Source organism: Leiobunum rupestre, chromosome 11 (assembly GCF_980474605.1).
Source record: "Leiobunum rupestre chromosome 11, qqLeiRupe1.1.hap1, whole genome shotgun sequence".
Classification (NCBI taxonomy): Eukaryota; Metazoa; Arthropoda; class Arachnida; order Opiliones; family Sclerosomatidae; genus Leiobunum; species Leiobunum rupestre.
Genome location: NC_143394.1, coordinates 26,160,854 through 26,178,243, shown reverse-complemented (window position 1 = coordinate 26,178,243; position 17,390 = coordinate 26,160,854). Strand labels below are relative to the sequence as shown.

General features: G+C 36.4%; 2 protein-coding genes across 2 annotated transcripts; both read right to left on the bottom strand.

Annotated features, from left to right (window-relative positions):
* Window positions 1-10,404: 10,404 nt before the first annotated feature.
* LOC149922068 (uncharacterized) lies at window positions 10,405-13,429 on the bottom strand. The gene is made up of 2 exons (XM_090162240.1): window positions 13,046-13,429; window positions 10,405-10,617 (listed from the first exon to the last, which is right to left on the bottom strand). Exons 1-2 carry the CDS (start codon window positions 13,427-13,429, stop codon window positions 10,405-10,407), a joined length of 597 nt encoding a protein of 198 aa, XP_090018366.1.
* A 618-nt stretch (window positions 13,430-14,047) lies between these two features.
* LOC149922067 (uncharacterized) lies at window positions 14,048-16,367 on the bottom strand. Its single transcript, XM_090162239.1, has 2 exons — window positions 15,760-16,367; window positions 14,048-15,653 (listed from the first exon to the last, which is right to left on the bottom strand). The coding sequence occupies exons 1-2, from the start codon at window positions 16,365-16,367 to the stop codon at window positions 14,048-14,050; spliced, it is 2,214 nt and encodes a 737-aa protein (XP_090018365.1).
* Window positions 16,368-17,390: the final 1,023 nt, after the last annotated feature.

The following is a 17,390-nucleotide window of genomic DNA, read 5'->3' as shown; positions in this document are numbered from 1 at the left end:
CCACTCGAGATAGTAAATGAATATCTAGAAAATCCAGACTCATGCTATATAAACTGTAAAATTATTTTGAATAGTTCATTCACGTACCATGAAAGCAATATTATTTGGCGTCTGTTGTACAGTTTTGTTATAACCCCTCAGTTAGCTTCAAAATTATACGGATTAAAACTAGAGTGCCCTTTTTGTAATCATATTGTCGGTGATACTAAACATAAGTTTTTTAAATGTCCAATAATTTTACCCTTTTTAAACAAAATATAAATTTTAATCAGAAACTACGATAAAGATTTTAAATTAAATGAAGTAAATTACTGGATTAAACCATTTACAAGCATTACTAAAATAATTTTCGGTCTATGTAAGCTATCTATTTATTTTATTTATCACAAAAAAATGAATAATTGCACAGAGGACTGTTTAAGCCTTATTGAAAATCACTTTGTATCGCGTTTATTGAAATTCACAGAAATGGAAAAGGAATGTTTCAAAAAATATAATATATCGCTCTACCCAGATTTTATATCCAGTGGTTTAGTTAAAGAAGAAAATAGCGTCCCCTTCTTAAACTGTAAACTTTAGTGTTAGGGAAAGTTGTTGAAAATGTTGTTGGTTGGTATTTGTTGGTTTTGTTACTTGTTTTTCTTTCTTTTCTTTTTAATTAATGCACTGTAAATTCTAAAAAGAAGTTTTTTAAATAAACGCTTACTCCAAAGTGAGTAACCTTAAACTAAAAAAAAATATTTTAAGGGGGATAAGGGATAAAATCTATTTTAAAGTTTCAATTATTGGGAGTTATGGGGACTGTAGTATAGATTCTCGATATGGAATCGAACGATTTATGAGCTCTATTTCTGGAGGGTAACTTAAGATACCATTTTTTATCGGTCCAAAAAGGGGGGGGGGACTCTTTCTGGAACACAAATGGTAAAATACTTTTGGTCATCTACGAGGGGCTTCGAGAGAGAAAAAGAAAGGATGAGAAGGGGAACCTTTGTAACAGAATTTTAAGGGGCGAGACTCAATGGCGACAGACTAGCGGGAGGATTATCGTTTTAGCTTGATGGGTGATCCAGAGGGGGAGGAGGGAAAATAGGAAATTTCAACGTTACGATAGATGAACCATGGACTAATTAATGTATACACAGGGACGGTCCGCACAACGCCACTCTCTCATAAAATCGGCGACTAAGTCTTGTTAATGCTGTTCCCTCTTTTCCTCCCCCCTTAAGCAAAGTTAGCCGAGTCAAAACGTCATCAAACGGAAAAACGATGCTGCCCTCTATCTGCAAGTCTTGGAGTCTATCGATGTTGGCGTCTGCTTATGATTTGAAAAACAAACGGTTTTTTTCGTTCATTTGAATAAGGTGTATGATTTAAGAGCTTTAATTTATTTAAGTAGTTTTACAAATTAATTATGAGGAAAAAGCTGTGTGTTTACCCTTCGTGTAAAAGTGATTCGAAGTATTGTCATAAAGAACACACGAAAGATTTCTTTATACTTTTCCTGTTCATCTTTTTCTAAGCCTTGTCCAAAAAAATCTTTGATTTACCATTATCGGAATCACTTAAATCCACTTTTTTAATCTTCTTTTTGTCAGGACAAATTGAGAATAACGTCTCGAATGTATGGGCCGAAAAATTAATATCAATCAATTTAATTGTGAATATAAATGAATTCATTTACCAAACGCACGTGGAGCTTACAACATCGCCGGCAAGGCGACTGCTTTTTTTTGTACCCTTAAACCTTTCCTCCCGTTTCCATCCCCCTTGACTCAGTTTGTCGTTAGTTCGCACAATCGCCGCTCGAGGGCACATTTAGCAATCGCTAGCCGCTAAATTTCCTATGCGGACCGTCCCTGTGTATACATTAATTAGTCCATGGATGAACGTCTTCTTTCTGGGGATAATCTTTCTTGATGTCTCGCATTCTGGGTGTTTGTAGATGACGAGGACGACTTTGTTTCTCGACAAAGAAGGGACGGAGCCAGGATTGTCTCCTACAAACGGGTCGAACTTTGACGACGCGTGGATTGAAAGATTTCTCCTTCGGGAATTATGATTAACCGAAAATTGTTCCTACTAACGTTAAAAAGTCTCTATTTGGGGAAGTTGTTGGGCTTGAAACGATATTCGTGCTAAATTTGCATCCTTGAGGGGATTTATTTGGGCATTTCGGCCTCTTTTATTTTCACTTGGGGCTGTAGCGGAGAAAAAGTCCGGACTGGGGAAACTCTTCTGTCATAGCAAAACTAGTCTGGTCTCATGATTCTTTTACATGAGCGGCGGATTCTCTGCCTTCTCTTGGGGTGCTCATTGGTTTTGTTGTTTTTCAGCTTGGGGAGGGTTGAAAATGTGGGGGGCCGGAAGTGTATGTTTGGGTGTGCTAATTGATTTTGGTTGTGGTTTCGAATGACGTAGAAAGACTTCCACGACTTCGATTCGTCCGGGCTGTTGCTATTACCTTTAAAATAACATCGACGCTTCATTAGCTTAAGCTAATTATTTCTGTCCCTTCTTTCTCCCGTCTTTGGGGTGACCAGCGGAAATTTTACAGGTTCTTGGTCGTCTAAATTGACATGTTGAATGCTACTGATGAAGTATAGTTTTCAGCAGGGGGTTGCTGGGGCTCTTTTGGTTTGGTTGGGGTTCGTAGTGCAATCGATCTTCGACTTGTTTTGCTAGACTTTGCTGGCGCCAAGGAAAGGAGAAGGAGGGAGGTGTGAAACGAGTAACAATGTGAAAGGATTTTAACGAAGCCTAGGCTAGCGAATTGCTTTTAAAGGGATTTTAACTTAAATGATTTAATTTAATAACAAAGGAAGTAATATTTTCTTATAGCTTAGGAGAATATACCAAACATCGACGGTCTATGGATTACCTAGGGTTTCTTTTTTTTTCTCTCTCTCTCTCTATATCGATATGAATTTAATTATTTAAATGATACCATATTTTTATGGATATCTGTTACCTTTCTCCTTAATGAAGGGATCCAATCTGAAACCACTACAAACAATAGTTACCAAGATGCTAACCAATTCTACAGCAATGGTACCTTAAAACCATATTTAAGGGGTTATTTAACATTTTAAGATCTGATGATTTTACTGTTCTCATTGATTCTGGTGATGTAATAAACGTTTCGTAGGGATTTAAGTTGGAAACACATTGGTCAAGAGGAAAAGAAATGTTTCCTTTATATTTCATCGTGGCTATTATTATTGGCGTCAAATAAAGTAATGTCAAGAATGTATTGAAGTTACTAAGAATATTTCAGCATAGCAGTAACCCCTGGTACCATCCTCACAGCTTTTGTGGAGAAAGTTCGTCTGCATTTAAGGGGCATTCAAAGTCATACCATATAGCAAACTTGAATGGGAAAGCAGACGAATTTAAGCTCCAAAGGCTGCGAGGATGGGAAACAGAATCTTGTAGTCCAATATTCTTAGTCACTTCAATACATTCTTGGTCATACCATATAGGAAACTTGAATGGGAAAGCAGACGAATTTAAGATACAAAGGCTGCGAGGATGGGAATCAGAATCCTGTAGTCAAATATTCTTAGTAACTTCAATACATTCTTGGTAATGTTTAAATATTATATCCCTTTTATGGTGGAAACAATTTTTAATAAGAGGGGTTTAACAAAAATAAAAGACAGAAACAAACTTATTTAAGATAAAAAAAAACGCCAGAAAAACATGATATCATAAGTAAATGAATATTTTTTTGGCTTCAGAAGTACGACTTCTGGGGGTAACATGAATCTTATTTTCATTTGTTATTTTATTGGTGTACAAACCATATGTTAAAATTTCTTTTTAAAATAACAAAACCAATTAACTGTGTAGTAAATGCAACCAATCTAATAAATAATAAGAGTAGGAAAATTATATAATCAGAAGAAACTAATTTCCATGCACTATTTTATTGCTTTAAACAAGATTTTGAATAACCTCTCATTCTTCAGAAACTGATTTGCTGCCTTTCGTGGCAGTATTATACAAATATATTTTAATAAAATAACGGATTTAACAATAAAAATTCTAAAACCTAATAAAATTAAAATTCGGAAAAATAGCAGCGTCGCCGATTAACAGGAATCGCTAAAACGTCTCTGCACCGCGATTTCACTTTTTGGCTAAAGAAAAAATTTTGAAACTCGAACTCGACTCGGTAGCCAAAAAGTGATACTCGCTCATTAACCTACTTAATAACCATAGAAATACAGCAAATGTAGGAATTCCTGTGTAGAATTTCGTAACATTATCATCATTCTGTATTTTTTCAACAGACCAACTTTTTTTGCGATTGATATTATTCAACTCCTGTATTTCGTGCTTCAGTTTAACATTTTCTTCCACAAGAGGATCAGTCATGGTTTGTGAGCCAAAGCCTAACCAAAATAAAAAAGTGAGATTATTGATATTTAACGGAAAAAACTAAAAAATTACTTCGAAAGGATTTTTCATTATATTCAATAAATACAGGTGCATACTGGTTGTCTCCTACAAAGTCATGAAATCAAATTGATGATTGAAGAGATAAATGTTCCCATTTTCTATCAAATAACTCTTTTACCAATTTTCTCTATAAAATATTACATTAATAATTAGTTCGAGTCAATAATTTAGAGATATAAAAGCGTACCTTCTTTTTAATCCAATTTTCATATCTACTTTCTCGTGAGTGCTCTAAGACTGTAGGGGTACGTGGGGTCAAGGTTTGACCACTAAGTCGCTTGTTAGTCCAACCGAATTAAAACCACAATAACAAAAAATTATCTTTAAAAAACTCTTTATTCAACCAGCCGATTAATTAATACATAGACTCATCGAATTCCAAAGGTATGTCGATCGTTGGTCGGACCCCAGATTCGTAATGACCTCGGTCTCTCCAGCACGTTCTTTATATATCCGAAAGAGCCCGCCGCCGCTGACCGTTGAACCCCAGATAAAGTATCCGCCGTAGAACTGGTGGCGCCATCTCTCCGCTCCTGAACGTACTGAAAACGTAAACAAACCCACCGAGGCTTCCCGATACAGCTCCCCGTTACAAGACTTTACCGCTCAAGTTGTCATCAGATGGGTTAATTATTTCAAAATAATCGTTCTCTACACTATTTTCAGATAAAGCCTTTTATGGGTAACTTTATTTATAATAGGTTTCATAAAACGTGTTGGTACCCAGTCAACATCCGATGGTTCCCACCCTGGATACCCACTTAGAACAAAATGTCTGCTGCAAACTTTATCATCCCGTGCAGCTTTCCACTCTAATTAATTAGTCTTTGCCACAATTTACGCGGTTTTACAGGAATTCAATGAAATTTAATATTAATATCACCATAAGTAGAGTGACTTTTGCAACCCACTACACTAATAAATGAAGATATAAAATTAGATTAAAAGTAATATTTGCACTTTTAAGGCTTTAACTGGTGAATGAAATAAATTTGGTCCACTCCGAGGGGGGTGGATGTCTTACTTATAAACTCAAAGGGGTGCCGGCGGAAGTTTAATGACTTCGCCAACTCAACTAGAATTTGCCAACTCTGAAAATACTGGAGGGGATAACTACCTTCTGTCCTCATGATATCGAACTCTAATTAGACATAGCTTTAACTTGATTAAGTTATAATTGATGAGTTTCACCATTTCTACTCTAACACAAAATGTTTGAAATTTAATCAGAAATTTCAACAATCGACAGAAATATTTGAGGTTACTAACATTAAAATTTAAAGAAAACGTACTTTATTAAATTTATTTGCATTTACCTAAATTAACCAATTTGACATAAACTTACGAAATTTAATTATATATACCCAAATTTAACCACCTTCTGGTTTTTATTTAGTGCTCCCCGGGCAAGAAATAATGAAAGAGGGATTGGAACGCTGTCAGATGAGCAGTTTCCCGCCAACGTTGCGCTACTTTGGGAACGCTATTGCGGGAAAAAAGCGTTCAGCAATGTACGACAATTATAAAATGTTTACTTCTATCACAGTTTCAATAATTTTTAAAATTATCTGAAATTTATTTTCTTAATTTCATATTTTTTTAAAAATTATGTAAAATTTATTTACTTCAATCATAATTTCATATTTTTTAAAATTATGTAAAATTTATTTACTTCTATCATAATTTCATATTTTTTTTAAATTATCTGAAATTTATTTACTTCTATCTTAATTTCATATTTTTTTTAAAAATTATCTGAAATTTATATACTTCTATCTTAATTTCATATTTTTTTTAAAATTATGTAAAATTTATTTACTTCTATCATAATTTCATAATTTTTAAAAATATGTAAAATTTATTTACTTCTATCATAATTTCATAATTTTTAAAATTATGTAAAATGTATTTACTTTTATCATAATTTCATAACTTATAAAATAATGTAAAATTTATTTACCTCTATCATAATTTCATAATTTTTAAAATTATAAAAAATACATGGTTCATAATACGCTATTATGTACGTCGATAAATATTCATACTGCTTTAAATTTTTTTTCGAATTATTGTTCAAAAGGCTATATAAGTAAGTGTGACGAAGTAATAATGTGTCTACTACCAGAAGTAATTAATAAGTGTGAGAATGCTGGATCATGGAAATTATCGAAACCGTGTATGGTCAGAAGTAATACAGAACTTTGTGGATGTAACAGTTTCGCCTTATTGGATATTTCAGGTTGATCAGTTTAATTCCTTTGGGTTTATTTTTTTAAGCTTTTGATTACATGTTTTTGGTGATTTGCCCTAAAGATAAAAATGTGCTAGGCGTAATTAAAAATACTTTGGTTTGATTTTTGGTTTAGGCGTTTGTGAAAAATTAAATGTGTCAGGAGGTTTGATTTTTGGTTTAATCTTTTGTAGCATGTTTTTGAGGATTTCCCTGAAAGATTAAATGCGTCAGGATAAAATAATTAGAGGGTTTGGCGTTTATTTGTTAACATTAAAAATCATTTGGTTTAAGCTTTTGATTGCATGTTTTTGGGGATATCCCATAACGATTAAAATGCGTCAGGCGTAAAATGTTTGGGAGTTTATTTGCTATTATTGAAGTGCTTATTTTTAATGCTTAGACAGAAGAATCTACTTCGGGGCAGTTGCATTTAGTTCAGGGGGACCAGTTGCATTTGAAACACATTCAGATTTCAATGTTCAACCAGAAGAACTACTGCGTCCAATTCAAGGCCTGAATTCCGGTATATCTGATTATACCGAACGATATCTCTTGGAAACAACTAGCCCAGTTACAATTTAGAAAAAGTTTGCCTAGCCGGTTTGTTAATTTTCGAAAGTAATAAATAAGTGTGACCTGTCAAAACCGTGTATGGCCAGAAGTAATAAATAAGTATGCCACTTACTTATCGCAGCCGTGTATGGCCAGAAGTAATAAGTGTGGCACTTACTTATCGAAGTCGTGTATGACCGGAAGTAATAAATAAGTGTGGCACTTACTTATCGCAGCCATGTATGGCCAGAAGTATAAATAAATGTGGCACTTAAATATCGAACCGGGTATGGCCTGAAGTAATAAATAATTGTGTTGTATGGCCAGAAGTTATATTTGATTCAAATTGAAGGTTTATACTAATTCAAGATTTTATACTACCTGCTTAAATATAATACGGGCACGAAACAATATTATCGCCTTCTTGACGAATTGTTTTTTAAAAAAAGGTAATCTTTGAAAATTTTAAGTATTTCATAGAGGGCCTTAGAATCTTCTTGTTCCCGAGGGGTGAGACGCTCTGCGAACTAGGTGTACACTGCCTACCTTTGACAGAGCTAAATGGAACTCGCGAACTCTTGAAAATATGTACCTTTAACAGTGCTAAATGCACGAACTCGGTGTACAGATTATCTGAGACTGTCTTACCCCTCGGTTTTTCCCATGTGAATTTACATAAAGAAATGTTATATTTTAGTTATCTAAAACGTTTTCGGTTGCCCGTAGCAACGTTTCCCTTAAGGGCGATTTAAGATGCATAAAGCTCTACTCAATTCCAGAGTTTAACAAGTTGGCAAGCCAAAATATACCTCTCCTCGGAAGAATTGTCCCTAGTGGTATTAATTTCTCGAGACGACCCTTAAAGATATCTCCGCAATTCAGAGTTATTTACTAAAAACGTAATCCCAGTTCAATCCCGTCCGATATAAAATTTTAATTTTAATAAAAATTATTGAGACGAAACAACCGAGTTTAATTTATTCAGAATAATATAAATTAAGTAGTTACAACAGCGAGTTGGACGTACTAAAACAATGCACAATTGAATTTAACCCTATTTACAGAACAAGTTTATCAGTTAAATATAATACGAAGCAAATTTTAATGAAAGAAATATCTACAGAGGGTATTTGTATTTTTCTCGCTTACGAAATACTTGCCGCATCGTTAACGCTCATTTTATTTCAACACTCGTCCTTGATGAAGATACCGTAGAATAGCTATATTCGACATCTGGTAGTGGACGACTCGTAGAATTCCTGTTGACGTTGTGACACATACCGTATGAAAAAGACCAATACCGTCCAATTTCCAATATCATATAATGACTCGCACACCCAGTAAATCAATGACTGCATTAGGAATCGTAGTTTTCTAAATATCCACACCAATAAAAAATGTATTAACAAGAAGCGAAAAACTTACCATTCACAAAGCACAGAAAGCCACTTGACTAAACGACAGCTCGTATATCAATAAATGACCGTAGACGGAATAGTTAGGGCTCTTTATAAATAAAAACAAACGAACCCAATTGATGAACTGCATTAAACATATAACGAATATTTTAGTAGAATAGTAGTTAAGGGCCATTCCACGTCAATTCACCCAATGATGTTACCATGGGTCAAACGATTTTTTTTTTAATTTTTAACACGGTTGGGTCAGTATTAGGAACGACTAAGTCTGAGTTTTTAGCTAACAATTCTTAGTATTTGTTGAAATACGCCCTAACAACCATTAGCCCCGGTTTTTCATGTGGCGCGTTTACGTAATTTGCCCCCCTTGAATAAAAGTTGAATATCTTTCTGTCTAACCATTAGAAATCAATGCTAATTAAGTTTCTAGGGTAAATCGGGGTACAGAACGCAGTAATCGTGTTAATATTTTTGTAGATAGAAAAGTTAATGAGATAAAGGCAAAAAAGAAGAGAATATTGTTGTTTTCAGGGGTAACTATAAGATGAAGTGGAAATGTGAGAAGTTAACATTTTAAGAAATACCTAGAGAGATTACGTGCGTAGCTTTCCAGTGATAACATAAAACATACACTTGTTGGATTTTGACGTTATTTTCCAAAAGAAATACCGATTTTTGATATTTGGGGCATTCCATGTGAAATCAACATACTCAAAACCCTGACCATCTCGGATTTTAATGAAATTTTGGATATAGATAGTGTCTAGGGATTTCAAGGAAAATGCCAAGTTATATTGAATTATATCAAACGGTTTTCAAATTACGGCTGTTCACAATTTCATAAAATGGCAAAAATGACATGAATGGTATATTTTTTATTCCCCATAGCAGCTGTTATATTTAAGCTACAGAGTTGCTAATGGTGTCATTTTACTCAGCTATGTGTGCCCTTTCCAACGATATACACCATATACATTTAAAAAAAAATATTTTTCAAAATTCAAATTATTTTTTGAATTTGATTTTTTTAAAAAGTGCGTCATCAAAATTAAAAAACTACAATGAATAGTTTTTATACACGTTAAATGATTGGCCGTAGTGGGAGGGGAGGTTCATGGGCTCATAGTTAAACATTATTTAAGAAAGGTTTTTAAAAATATATATATTCATATATAATAAATACATATATTCATATATAATAAATACATATATTCATATATAATAAATACATATATTCATATATAATAAATACATATATACATATATAATAAATACATATATTCATATATAATAAATACATATATACATATATAATAAATACATATATTCATATATAATAAATACATATATTCATATATAATAAATACATATATTCATATATAATGAAATAGCTTCTACTTTTACTCTGTGATTGAGACGCGATAGATTTAGGAAACGGATCTTAATTTAATCAGAACAATTGCTTTTAATGAGCGCAACAGGGAGACTACATCCAAATATACAGAATGTGCGTTACAGCCAAAATTTTTGTAAAGGTTTCGTTCGTTGTTAAAACTTAAATCTAAGCCTTTTTTTCTTTCAAAACACGAGACTCGTTCTTGCTCTTTCCCTATAACTCACGAGACGCGAGCTCGAGCTATTCAACAAAAAACAATATATATATATACTAACGTTTAAACAATATTTCTTTACACTCCCCCCATGAACGATTTTATAGAGTTCATTAATTCTTAATCTCTACAACAAATTAATGGATCTTTTCACGAGAGTTCCATTTGGCATTCGAATTTTGCAGGAGCGGATCTTCTTGTCGCAACCTTCAAACACTTCTTCCACTTTCACTAATTTCCATATCTGTCTAGGTTCATTGTCTCCTTTCAGTAAAGCTACGTCTCCCACGTCTATAACGGCATTCGGACTTGTTTCGTCCAGGTAGTGAACGGATTTTAACTGTAAAAGATATTCGGACTTCCATCTTTTTCAGAAATGGTTCAACACTTGTTGGTGATATCTCCATCTTAATAATGTTTGGTCTCGGGTTAAAGTGTAGGCAATTACCGGCTCGGAATTTGGGGGTAGTGAAGTAAGGGCCCGGTGCAGAGACGTTTTTAAGAATCACCAAATTTTGTGATCGCGATGTCTCTGCACACCGATTTGGCGCGAAGCTCGCGATTTTCCGAAACCACGCCCCCTTTCTGTTAATTTGGCGATGAAGAGTGGTCTACGGCAATCGCTAGCCGCCGAAAACGACGAAACAAAATGGCGGAATTTGTCGCGTTGGCTGCTTTGCTCAGGAAATAAATCGAGGAATAGACGTTGATGAACCTAATTTAAATAGAGAAAGAGTATATCACGATCGACCAGATCCTTTGGAATTATCGGAACGTGAGTTTCTAGCTCATCATCGCCTTCCGAAAAATGTTTTTGTTAAACTCTTGAACATGAAACACTAAGAGGCCGGCCTGTATCTGCAGTATCTCAGGTAAGAATAAATATATTTTACTGCTTTTGGTATATTAAATATATATATATATATATATATATATATATATATATATATATATATATATATATATATATATATATACACAAAAAACAATATATATATATATATATATATATATATATATATATATATATATATATATATATATATATATATATATATATATTGTTTTTTGTGTAGATACTAATTTGCTTGCATTTTTTGGCTACTGGAAGTATACAGTGGGTAACGGCTAATGATTATCGCCACAGGGTGGATAGGTCCACAGTGTCCAGGATCATTAGCCGTGTTATATATTCCATCAACCAGAGGATGCACCGATACGTGCGCTTTCCATCTATCCAGGAAGAACTACAAGAAACATATCTTGGTTTCTATCGGAAATCAAATCTTCCCGGCGTTATCGGTGCTTTGGACTGTACCCACATACCCATCCAGAAGCCATCTGGTCCCCGAGCCGATGTCTATTTAAATCGAAAAAATAGATATTCGATTAACGTCCAACTGGTAGGTTTTTAAATACTCAATATTTAATTATCACATTTTTAAATGTCTTATTGTTCAGGTATGCGATTCTAACACCCGCATCTTGGACGTGCTTGCAGACTGGCCGGGGAGCACACATGATGCAAGTATTTGGGCAAACTGCGGTCTCAGGTCCCACCTCTCCTCTGCAAATATGGATGGGTCATGACTTATAGGGGATAGTGGATATCCCCTTGAGCCATGGCTGATGCGACCAATCCCTCATCCAGATAGTCCAGCTCAAGAGAGGTTCAATCGCTGCCTCAGAAAGAGTAGACGTTACATTGAAAGATGTAACGGAATAGTGATCAATTCCTCTCTGGCCTCCAAACCACTGACCAGGGCCTCTATCTCTCTTTGGGAATATTTTGCTTGGCGCTCTTTACCACTTTTAGGTTTACCCATTGTGGTGTTGTAACAATAAATAAAGCTAATAAATACCAAGAATGTATTTATTTATTCTCAGGGAGAATGAATATGTTGAGACGATCGACGGACACGTTGAGCCCCTACCCCTTCACGCTAGAGGGGGGGGGGGGAGAAAAAGGAGGCGGTCTAATTTTTTGTGTCCTCGCAGCAGGGTTAATCGCGTCGAAAAATGTAATTTTTAATAACCAATGAGATTGCAGGACGAATTGGATTTATTTTAAACGGAGGAGCATACCGGAGGGCCGAGGGGTCGGACAGTTGGTAAAATCCCGTACAAAATTTGGAAGAAAATCAACAAATCCAAAATCCAAGAATTTTGCTCCCATAGACTTTGTATGACAAATCCACAATATAAAATCCTGGATTTTTAAAAAAATCCAAAATCCCGTACACAAAACAGGCAAATGTCCGACCCCTCGCGGGGGGCACAACGAGTGGAATTAGAGAAACGCTAAACATATTCCTTCTCCCTGAGAATAAATAAATACATTCTTGTAAATACTATGTACTTTAAAAATATACTATAAAAATAAACGATTAACCTATAAAGTTGTCAAAAATTAATGAAAATAACTCAAAATAATAATATATAACAATATATGAGACAGTTAATAATCTTAAAAGCGAGACCAAAAAACGCGTTCTTTCACAAATTGCGCCAAATAGGTAAGAAACATGATAGCTTTTCGCGTCAAAAATCGAGCTCTCCCATTGGTCCGTGACCTGCGGATAAAATTTCGACAAAATAACAGCGCCGCCGATTAACAGGAATCGCTAAAACGTCTCTGCACCGCGATTGCGACTGCGAGGATCGCAAAATAAACAGCTCGCTAAATCCGAATCGCAAAATAGCGATCCTGTTAAAATTAACAGGAATCGCAAAACGTCTCTGCACCAGGCCCTTAATCGTTTACCGACCAAAAAATGAGCTGGGGTTAATGCTGTAGGTTCCTCATGGTCGCTTCCTTGGTATGTTAGTGGACGTGAATTAATCACGGCTTCCACCTCTGCTAAGACGGTAGTTACTTCTTCGAATCTGAGTAGAGCGCCGTGTAAAACCTTCTTAAGCGCTGACTTGACCATTATTTCATAAAACCCGCCCTGCTCCACGATGAACTTCCATTGGACGCCAATCTTACCAAAAAAATCGATCACGTCCTTTTCTTTTACGCTGTTCAAAATGGAAGTTAACTCTTTGTCCGCTCTCTTGAAACTTTTCGCGTTGTCAGAGTAGATAGTCTTGCACAAACCTCTTCTAGCTATAAATCTCCGGAGTGCTAAAAGTAATTTTTCCGTACTCATTTCGCTCACCAGTTCCAGATGTATGGCTCTAGTAAGTCAGGAGACAGATATACGCTTTCTCTCTCGCGTTATCTTCGCTTCGGATATATAATGGGCCCGCAAAGTCCAACCCTGATGTTTCGAACGCGCTAGACTCCATAATTCTGTCTCGAGGCAGGGGCGCAGTAACTTCCTTAGCTGATTTTGCTCTCCATTTTCTACATTTCAAGCACGCCGTAATTCTTTTCTCTTGCGTATAATCCAATACTTTTCTCTAACTTGCGCTAAGGTATTAGCCGTTCCAGAGTGATGGACAATCTCATGCTCGCGGTCGACTATTAAACTGGAGAAGTAATGATCACACGGTAGAATTACAGGATGTTTCTCAGTGAAATCAAACTCTGAAAATAGTTGATTTTATAAAATAAAAAGTGGTCTTGCCCAACTTGTTAAACTATTGCTCTTACGTCACAAGACCCAGCTTTATTTGTGTATTCTTCGCACGAGCGATTTGCACGCGCTCTAGAAAAAGCTATATTCCTCGTGACTGTAGCGCGCGCTAGTAGGCTTGTCAAAGTAAGAGACTGTGACGTAAGAGCAACATTTCAACAAGAAGGCCACGTTAGTTTATAAAAAGAACTATTGGAGTCTACCGCCAACCCTAATTAAACCAGCTTCATCCATGAATGGTTTGAAATTACGAATCGGCGAATTTCTTTTTAGCTCAGTTCCGGCCTTCAAGTCCTTTTGTTCTTCCTGAAAACTTTCAGTTTGAACTCGGCGAATCCAGAATTCTTTAGCGTTCCTTATTTCTTCGGCGTTCAGAGGGATTATCTCGTCCACTTTTACTAACAAATCTCTTTTTTGGTGTTTGCGCAAGTTTTGGAGAAACCTCAGTACCCATCCTGTTACTCTTAGGACTCTTGACAGTCTACTGCGTTGCTTAATATCCAACAGTGGTTCGGTAACTTGCTTTGCCTCGCACACCGTGAGAGCAACCTCTTCATACTTCCTTCTGGATTCTTCTTCAACCTTTGAAATATCATCGTCGCCTAATTTCTTTGGTTCGTAGTTCTTGTTACCCCAATTCTTTTCTTTGGCTACAAGCCAAGCAGGTCCATTCCACCAAATCTCGCTGCTTTGTAGATCTTTTAAGGTTTTTCCTCTCGTTAACACGTCCGCAGGATTCTGAGAACCTGGACAATGATTCCATGAGCCTGGTTCGGCTATCTCTTGTATTTCTTCTACTCTGTTTCCCGCGAAAGGTTTCCATTTTCTGGGTGAACCTCTTATCCAGTGAATGACGATTTTCGAATCTGACCAAAAATGGATCTTTTCGTTGTTGATATTCATACACTTACTAACTCTGTTTGTCAGTCGGGCTCCTACTAGAGCTCCCATTAGCTCCAGCCTGGGTAAATTTATCCTCTTCAGCGGTGCAACGCAGGATTTTGAAGTTACAAGACGACTTGATACCTTTCCGTTACTTAATGTGGCTCTTAAATAAACGACCGCTCCAAAGGCGACCTCACTAGCATCTGAAAAACAGTGTAGTTGCATCTCTACCACAGATATGTCTTCCTCATTGAAAAAACAGAGTCGGGGTGTTGATATAAGTCGTAAATTGGGTAGCTCTGAGCACCATGAGTTCCAAATTTTGGCAAGATCCTCAGGTAATTCGTCGTTCCAAGATCTCTGTTTATCCAGCCACAGCCTTTGGAAAAGCGTCTTCACTCTGATTGAGAATGGCGTTATTAACCCCAAGGGATCAAATATTCGAGCGGACAGCTGCAAAACGCATCTTTTCATACTGTCCAACTGTTGTACAAGGGGTAGCAAGGCCTCTTTTTCAAAGGAGAAGTTGTCTGTTTCTTCATTCCAGGTCATTCCTAGAACCTTAGATGACAACGAAGCGCTAGGTAAAATCAGGGTTTCTTGATTTTCGCTCGACGTCAATGCCTCGTTGAACTTTTCCTTTTCGATACGCTCTCGTAGACCCTTTGCATTAGTATGCCATTTACATAGATCAAAATGTCCCCTTTTAAGGATCTCCTTCGCTTCCTTAACTCTGTCATAGGCGAATAGAGCGTTATCAGCTCCCGAGACAAAATCATCGACGTATCGATCTTCCTTTAGTATCTTACACGTTTCCGGAAATTCATTTCTAAATTGTTCTAGATGTTTATTTAGAACGGTCGCTAGGTGGTATGGACTGCTGTTAACTCCAAATAAAACTTTGTTGAATCTAAATATTATGTATTTTTGATTTGGGTCTTACAGCGTTTCTATCTCTTTCGTGTAAGTCGATCTGAAGGAAGGCTTGCTTAATATCGGCGATAATTGCTACTTACATTGTTCGAAATTTCACGAGGATTTCAAAGTTGTCAGGATTGAGGTTTGGACCGGACATCAAACAGTCGTTTAGCGAATTCTCGTTCTTCTTATGGCTCGACGCGTCAAACACAAGACGTACTTTTGTGGTCACTCTTTCTTCTCTTATAACCGGTTGATGAGGGAGATAATAGAGGGGGTCAATCTCATTTGTCTCTCTCGCGACCCTTTCGATAATTCCGCCCTCTTCGTATTCTTTTAAGGCCTTTTTGTACGCTTCAAATAAGTTGGGATCACGTTTGAATCTTCGAAATAGTCCGGCTAATCTCCACTTCACCATATCGAAATTGTCCGCCAATTCTTCTTTCCACGGGAGGCTGACCTGGCACCTTCTTTTGTTGAATTGAACCGTCTTTTCGAAGAATTCCACGGCGTTCTCGTTCATCGGATCATGGCCTCTTTCTTCGGTGTATCTTATTCCTAGCGATTCTAATTCCCAAAAGCGTTTAAGACTATTTCCCGTTAGTTCTTCTTCTTCGTGGATCATCATAATTAAAACGGGTCTATATTGACTTTCTCCGCGCAAACTTGCATGTTTCTTATTGTTGTCGGTCCCTGCACGACCCATCCAAATAGGGTGCTCATAGCGAAGAGAACGTCGTTTATTCTTTCGAACTTTCCCGTGTAAATCTTCCCACGCAAGTCTGAACCAATTAGTAACTGTATTTATCCATTATTGTTGTCACTTTGGCTTATATCTGCCAGTGGTAAGTTCTTTGATTCTAGGTTCCGTTTAATAGCTTCTCCAGGAACTTGAATTGTAGCCGAGCTGATTTCATCAGATTCCAACGCTTCGATAATGATTTCGGTCTCGTCTTCTAGGCTTCTTAACTTTAACTCTACTTTGTTTGTTTTTAGCAGTGTCGGTTTTCTACTTCCGAAGGTTTTAATTTGGAGACTCTCTATACGCCTGTAGGTCTTAAACCGAGCTTCCGCGCTGTATCTTTCTTTATAAAGGTTCGCTGGCTGCCATTATCCATCAAACATCTGATAAGTTCATTCCCGTTCGGTCCTCTTGCCAGAACTGTAGCGGTTTGGAGAAGTATTTTTTCTTTCGTAGTAGGGTACGAACTTACTGTCCCTACGGATACTTCTTTAATTGTAGTGGCGGTGTTTTTTTCTCGAACTCGATCTTCTCCCTTCGCCCCTTCTCTTTCTCTTCACACATGGCTGTACGGTGGCGCTTTTGACAGTGGTTACATTTGATCTTAAATCTTAGCCTGCAGAATCGAGAGGAATGTTCCCCTACTAAGCATCAAAAACAACGGTTTTTCTTCTTTAGGATTTCCAACTTCTGCTCTAGTGAAACGTCTTTACATTCTTCCGGCTTATGGGGTTCTTTCTCGCAAAATATGCAATTTTCCTTTTGGCCTTCTACACCTGCCATTAAAGCGGATGTCGTGGTGGCTTTTTTGTACTGTTGATTCCCCGATAACTCTCTACTATAGCCTTGATCTTTGCCACTACTGCCGTGGTTGAACGCTCCGTCTTTTCTTCAGCCTTTATTTGTCAACCTTAAAACGCGCTCCCTTCCTTCCAAGCCTCTTTTTATATATTCCATTAATTCCGCTAACTTCCATTTTCCATTCGC